At 48.4% G+C, this 7,315-nt stretch overlaps 3 protein-coding genes across 3 annotated transcripts; 2 read left to right on the forward strand and 1 right to left on the reverse strand.

The window, feature by feature from the left end:
• The first annotated feature begins 1,750 nt into the window (after positions 1-1,750).
• CCR75_009539 (uncharacterized protein) lies at positions 1,751-2,823 on the forward strand. The gene is made up of 2 exons (XM_067967578.1): positions 1,751-2,308; positions 2,389-2,823. Exons 1-2 carry the CDS (start codon positions 1,780-1,782, stop codon positions 2,742-2,744), a joined length of 885 nt encoding a protein of 294 aa, XP_067819231.1. The 5' UTR covers positions 1,751-1,779; the 3' UTR covers positions 2,745-2,823.
• A 124-nt stretch (positions 2,824-2,947) lies between these two features.
• CCR75_009537 (uncharacterized protein) lies at positions 2,948-6,673 on the forward strand. The gene is made up of 3 exons (XM_067967576.1): positions 2,948-3,068; positions 3,134-3,532; positions 3,607-6,673. The coding sequence occupies exons 1-3, from the start codon at positions 3,000-3,002 to the stop codon at positions 4,831-4,833; spliced, it is 1,695 nt and encodes a 564-aa protein (XP_067819232.1). The 5' UTR covers positions 2,948-2,999; the 3' UTR covers positions 4,834-6,673.
• Positions 5,084-6,448, reverse strand: CCR75_009538 (uncharacterized protein; the record flags this gene model as incomplete). The annotated part of the gene is made up of 1 exon (XM_067967577.1): positions 5,084-6,448. The coding sequence occupies one exon, from the start codon at positions 6,446-6,448 to the stop codon at positions 5,084-5,086; it is 1,365 nt and encodes a 454-aa protein (XP_067819230.1).
• Positions 6,674-7,315: the final 642 nt, after the last annotated feature.

Raw genomic sequence — 7,315 nt, forward strand, 5'->3', positions numbered from 1 at the left:
GTTTGGATGGGCAATAATGCCGCATCATCACTCCTCATGAGCTCGTTGTCCGCATCACTACTATGAGGTGACGGCAACGGTGTCGACTCATTGTAGTCGACAATGAGCGACGGATCAACATCCTCACTGTTAAAGTGGGATGGATCCTTTAGCCCTGTTAACGCGACAGCCGCAGTGGCTGTCTGCGTTCCGACTAAGGCATTTGACGCGGCCGGCGAATTAACGCGGCGCGTGCGCTTAGTGCGAGGTTGTGTGGGCGTCTTCGCAGACGACCCACCAACGTGGCCCCTTTTAGGTGGCATCTTGGGCGCCGTGTATAGAAACACGTGCGCGAGAGTGATCGAGTGAACTAGCGGCGCGTAAAGCTGCTCGCAGTTCCTCTCTCTACTCTGTCGAATTTAAAAATGTAAATTCGTTCTTAAAGAGGGGGATGGTGTAACGGGCTAGAGTTGCCCTAATGTTACACAGTCCCCATTAAGTACATTTGGTACTTAAGGGGATGGTCAATTACTAAATAATAGTAATTAGACCCAACACTCGGGTGTGGTGCACATTTGTGACCAACCCTTGTGGATGTGATGCACATGGGTGCATTCACATTAGGAGGGATGACGCCCAGCGTCATCCATGATGACGGCTAGCGTCATCAGTTACGCGAGGTATCCATAAAGATACGCTCGCAATAGATATTAAATGATATCTATAGAGATAACATTTAATTGGTAAAAATAGGTATTTGTATTTAATTCTATTAAATATAAATCAGTCTGAAATTTACTACCTACTTGGTAAGTGCGCAAGAGGAGACGGATTACCGCTCCCGTGACGTCACTTTACCAGAGTTCTTAGTGTGTTGGGTGAGGTCGCTTGCGCGCCCACCACAACTACCTCACTGCACGCAAGAGAAGCAGGTGCAAACCGCTTCCTCGCTGTGCTAGGGTGTGTGCTAAGTAGAGCGTGGCCGCATTACGACGTGCCCGCCTACAAAGTCCAAACAAAGTTTTGAGCTTGTTATACGCTGTGCGCTGCGCCTTTGAAAGCTCTGGAAACTCTTCCATTTCGGTGAAAGCTTAGTCTTATAAAGACTTAGGCGTAGATTGGCTACGAGTGCTACCAGGTGTAGCGGAGCTACCTGGCTCCTAAAGTCAGAGGAAGACTTTTAGACTCAAAGAGTCTCTTAGTTATATATAACTAACAGGTTTAATAACTCAGGGAGTCGTACAAGCTATCAGAGCTTAATGAATCCTAGTTCAAGGGTTTTAGGGGCTCGTGACCAAGGGACAACTAGTGCCGAGAGTATGTGCCTAAAAAAGGCTTCTATCTCTCACAGATCAATGCGCAAGCCTTAGGAAGGCATTAGACGCTTAAAAATAAAAGCGGAACTAACCTTTATTTGATTTAGCTAATTTAAAAATAGATTACGGCCGCCAGATATAAATTTTGTGGCGACCACATTTCTTACCCACAATATATAGGATTTAGTAATTAACTTTTTCAAATAGGATAAAAGGGTATTTTACCCATAAAGTAAATGTACCACAACAACGATTCTCCAACCAATGTGTGCCGTAATAGGCTAAACAAACTCCAAATCTAGTGATGATATTCCGCTACGTTATAATTTCCACTACTTTATAGGATTTGCCTTCCATCGGGGCAATAAGGTAACAGAGGAATAACTGTAGCACGTAATTTTAAAAAATGAATACTGCAATCCTTAAAATACCAGGAAAAAGTGCTGCTGCAAGTCCGTATGCCCGCGAAGAGCAACTGAAGACGATGCCTCGCTTGCTGGTAATATTCCTTGTAGCGCATTTGCACATCAGCGCATTCTACGGTGTGGATCGCATGCCTCAGGTTGAAGCAGATAAGCCCGTCACCTTAGGACTAGCGGATGGCACTACGCGCGAGCTGTCGACCGCCGAGTTCGAGGCACTGTCGAAGGAGCGCGCTCAGGAGCACGCTGTGCTTCAGATTCAGAAGGAAGACAGTGTTTCATTGCATTGCCAAGATATGGACGTGATTCAGGCGAAAGACCCAAAATTCGCCTTGATAATAAATCTGGCTAAAAAGGCCTTTCGAGAGATTCAGCGCCACGGGTACGCGCAGGGCTACTCGCTTGCGGGCTTTGATGAGCGCGAACATATGCAAGGTCCATCGGGTGGCCTTACAAAGTTAGAGTTGCGCACAAGGAAGGATTCGAGAAGCGGTGCGTTACCAAAGACTGGCACAGGCACCCGACGGCTTGAGAAAGAGGGCGACGAGACGCCACTTTATTACGAGGTTCACTTGGTGCTCGATGCTCAGGGTACGTTAGTAATCTACTTTGGTGAGCTAATGCTGTTTATTGACACCCTAACGACTATAAATTTCAATATTATACGACAGAACGTTTGTCGGTAATTGCGGCGTGGGAGTTGAGCGAGAAGGACCCTCCTCGAGGACAGAATAGACAGCAAATCATGCGACTGTCTATCCAACCTACAGCTGCGATGCTAGAGCGCGATTTAAGCTATAACACTGAGAACTCTTCTGTAGCAACGTGGCTTCTCGCTGGAGGATTGGCAATGATTGCTGCGGGCGTGCTTATTATGTATAACACGCGCAGACCGGTGCCAGAACGTAAGCCGCGCCGTCGGTCTAGCGACATCTGGGAGCTTGTTGACAAGAATGATATGCCAATTACAACGCGAAAGCCTCAAGAGGTCCTGGAGTCGGACCCGTTAGGCAAAAAGAACGACTAAACTGCCTCTTTTGGTGCATTTTAGTAGCAAACGACAATCATTCTGTAAAAGATGTTGAATCACATTCGTGCTTAATCTTCTTCCGTTGCGCAACTTTAGCGCGACAAATTTCACGTCAAGTTGGTCTGGCTCTTGCTGATTGGCTCAGGGGATTTGCCTCCAATGATAGCAAATTCTTTGCACCTGCTAACTTGAATCACCCTGGTCGCCAACCAGTCAAGTGCCAGTATTGATTCGAACACGACGGTCGTTACCATGGCGACAGTTAGCGTATTTATCACGGGATTCGGTGTCGTGCACAATATTGCGCAACCGGACGGCGTGGTAGGCTAGCAAATTTAATTTCGATAGCGTCCTCGCTAAGCGCTTACTGATTTGTGATTGTGCAGGTATTTATGGGCACCGTGCAGCAAGGAGGCGGTAGCTCTTGGACGGTCTACCGGCCATTTGAGGCTTTCCAGCGCCTAGGGCAGCAGCTTTCGATGATTTTTGGCCAGACTGTGCCTGCTTGTCCGCCGCGTATGTTTGATGTGCGCTTTTCGGACTCGTTGGAGAAGGCGCGCGTGGATCTGAGCATGTGGATCATGCAGCTACTACAGCACGCGCCAATCTACAAGTCGCACGTTTTTGTGGATTTTGTAAGCGCCGACGCAAACGTTCCGCCAACTGGCATGCAAGACGCGGCTCAAATGGCTGCTCGCAATATCGGAGACCTTGACATGGACGAGATGTTTGGCTCTAATATAGACGACGATCCTCGCTCGCACGAAGAGCTTAATGATGATGACGTGCGTGCAATTGAAAGCTTTGAACGCTTCAAGCTGTTATCTAACAAAGGCGACCTGATTTTGTATTGCTGCAGATGTTTCAATTTGATTACAACACTGACATGTCAGGAGCCGGGTTGGATCAGCAGACGCTGCTGGAAGAGACGCAAATGCAACACAAGAAGCAGGTGGAAGAACAAAAAAAGCGGAGCGAAAAGGTTACACTTGAAGATTTTCTCATGATAAAGGTCATTGGCAAGGGCAGTTTTGGCAAAGTATTGCTGGTACGGAAGCGCGACAATGGACTTATCTACGCGATGAAGGTGTTGCGGAAGGAAAACATTATCAAACGCAATCAGGTTGAGCACACGCGCACTGAGCGCCACGTTCTTGGCTACGTGCGTCACCCGTTCATTGTCGGGCTCAACTATGCCTTCCAAACGTCCGAGAAATTGTACTTTGTACTCGATTATTGTGCAGGGGGCGAATTATTCTTTCACCTCGGCAAGGTGCAACGGTTTCCAGAGCACCGTGCTCGTTTCTATGCTGCTGAAATAACGCTGGCCATCGAATATGTCCACAATTTAGATGTCATTTATCGCGATTTGAAGCCTGAAAACGTGCTATTGGATGAGAATGGACACATTCGGCTCACGGATTTTGGGCTTTCGAAGGAAGGCATTCAAGACGATTTTACAGGGGCCAACTCGTTTTGCGGCACACCCGAGTACCTCGCACCTGAAATTTTAAATCGGTCGGGCCACGGTCGAGCTGTGGATTGGTGGTCGCTAGGCGCGTTGCTATATGAAATGCTGACTGGACTTCCGCCATTTTACTGCCGCGATCGTGACCGTTTATTTGAAAAAATTCGCAAGGGTGATTTGAGTTTTCCAAAGTATTTGTCGCCTAACGCCAAGCAGCTGTTAAAGAAGCTATTGGAGCGTGACCCGACTCGCCGGCTTGGAACGGGCCCTACTGACGCTCGCGAGATTAAAGATCATCCGTTTTTTGCCGAAATTAAGTGGGACGCGCTGGCAACAGGACAGGTTCCACCCCCATGGCGTCCAACGTTCTCGGGTGCACTGGATACTTCTCAGTTCGATCGTGAATTTACGGACATGCCCGTTGTGAGTCCAGACAATCACGTTCGTGGCATGGCAATGGTGGTTGGACGACGGCCTGCTAATGGGAACGCGTATGGCAGCAGTCTCACAGGAAACGACCCATTCAAAGGTTTCACATACACGGAGGATTCGTACCTACAGGACGGCCTTCCGGGTCGTAGCCCGGGGCGAAGTCGCTTGCGGCATCCTAATATGTAACACGGTGCAGAGAAATGAGGCCGTTGAATGCGAGTTTATAGCTGAGGGAGGAGAAATGGGTCTTTGAGTGTTTGTGTCGAGTAACAAGTTCCTACTGGCTCAATCGACAAGGTGGCACAAGCGAAAACATCGACCCTCAAGCTATCGGAGAGTCTGGAAAGAACAAGGTCATGTACATGTAATTGCTTTATTGTTGCTAACGTTAATCAAATATTTGAGCTCTGGTTGAATCTATAATTGCTTGTAATTGTCAAGAGACGTGAACTGGCTCAAAGCCGGTTGCCAACACTTGAAACAGCCGCTGAAATAAATCAGGGGAGTCACGATCAAAGTGTGTCCCAGCCAGATGATTCTTGTCGACGCGATGAACGTACCAAGTGCCACGTTGCAGTTTTGAAAAGTTGTCTGGACTCGTGGGATCAAGATCTACCGCAGTGCTGCTCGAATTGGATTGCAACGTTTTTGAAGCCGTTGCAAGGTCAGCTGGTCCACATGAAAGGGACGAAATCGTTGACGCGGTTGACTCGGTATCACTTTCATCAGCAGTCCACGGTTGCAACATTGAGTAAAGATTCACAGCGCCGTCATTTTCACGCCAAACGTCCCTGTCAAAGCCGTCGAAGATCATATGTAACGTGCGGACGTGTCGACGCATGACTAGTAGTAGTCCATAGAGTGAAGGAATCGCCGCGTAGTCCAGTTCTCGAATTCGCCGCCAGAGCAAAGGAATCAAGATACACAAGATAAACGTCGACCAGGCAGATAATCGTGTGTCCCCGACTGCGGCAGCAAATGCAAAGATAATGACGAGAACGCACAAGACATTCTCAACATAAGGCATCGTGACGTTGCTCGAAGTTGCCACGGAGACCAAGAATATCTTGTCCATATGAACGAGCATTGCGTTGCGCCTCATGCGCTCTCGTGGTAGGATATTAAACACTGCAAGGTCGGTCGTGCCGTTAATGCGGCCGCTAGGTGACAGTATTTCGCGAAATGTATTGACGTGCTGCCACTGCGGCATTCGAAAGTCAAGAACTCGACGGAGCACAGGCCAGTCAGTGTGTAGCTTGAACCACATACCCAGAGCTGAACCGACGACGTGGCCAAGCGAATACGGCACCATGTGCAGGTCGTGCAGGCCAAAGAGATGCGTTACTGTCGATCCGGTGAGTGGACCCGCGATGGAGACCAAGGTTACGACCCACCGATAGTCACTGCCGATATGAAAGAAGTCGGAGCAGAGTAATTGATACAGCTCCAATGCCGTGGTGCCTCCAAGACTGTGGCCAACTAAATGAACAGGGTTGGAGGCACTCCAATTAGGATACATTGGCTGTTCATACGTAGCTCCGAATCGCGCGTGCCGTGCCTCAAGGCTGTGGTCTTCTCCATAGTCAACCCGACCTCCGTACAATTGGTAAAAGGCTTCACAAGCTCTGTCATGGTCGGACGACAAAGCTCCTACCTCAACCATCAAGTGATTCTGGTTTAGTTTTGCTAGCGCTTCTTCTGGCCAGTAAGGCGACCACAAATTCCATAGCGGTCGATTTTTGCCGTATCCCAAGACACCATGAATGAGCACAACAGGCCACTTTGTCGAGGTAGTCGACATTGAGTCTGCAACCGTGATGGGTGCGTTTTCGATTATAAAGGACGCACGACATCCCTTGGATGTGGGATTCTACAGAAGGGCAACGAAGTCGCGGAATTATAGTGGCGTAATCAATTCATAACTGCGATTATTTGGCACTGATTATAGAAGCAAACGTGTACTGTACAGTGGTACATAGGAAATACAAAAAATTGACAAGCTTGCAATTTTTGTCGAGCTAAATAGGGCGTTATTTTGAGCTTATAACACTTTTCAACGCCTTTGAGTCGCTAGAGACTTTTAAAGCCGGCTCAAACAGACGTTTGAACCGCCTAGGGCTGAGTTCAGAGCTCGATCAGAGCTTCCGAAACTCAAGCAAGGCAAGCATGATGTTCACGCTTATGCCCAGCACATACGACTCTTAGCGAGTTGTATCACGAACAAGCCAGTTCATGGACACACGTTGGTTAAGGTGTTCATGCAAGGTCTAACGGATGGTCCCGTAAAGACTCACGTGTTCCGCTTGGTACTGGATACGCTTGAAGAAGCAATATCTGTTGCGGAACAGGAGGACTTTAGCTTGAGACGGGCTCAAGCTAGTTTGTCATCGTATCGTCCTCCAAGACAACACGGGCTTTGAGGTCCAGAATGTAACGGCACCTAGACTTGTACTGTTTCAGTACAAGTCCACTTCACACTGCTTCAGTCGTGAGTAGTGCCTTCCGTAAGATGACGTACACTGAACGCTCATGAACGTAGTGCCTCACAAACAATACCGAGAGGAACTGAACGCAATTATGGACCGAATGTCAAAAAGGGCAACGGTCTAGGGTCCGACGTTATGCAAAATCGCAACAGCGAGGTGGACCGCCAAAAAAACGGTCGGGG

This window comes from Bremia lactucae, linkage group LG15, assembly GCF_004359215.1.
Source record: "Bremia lactucae strain SF5 linkage group LG15, whole genome shotgun sequence".
NCBI lineage: Eukaryota > Oomycota > Peronosporomycetes > Peronosporales > Peronosporaceae > Bremia > Bremia lactucae.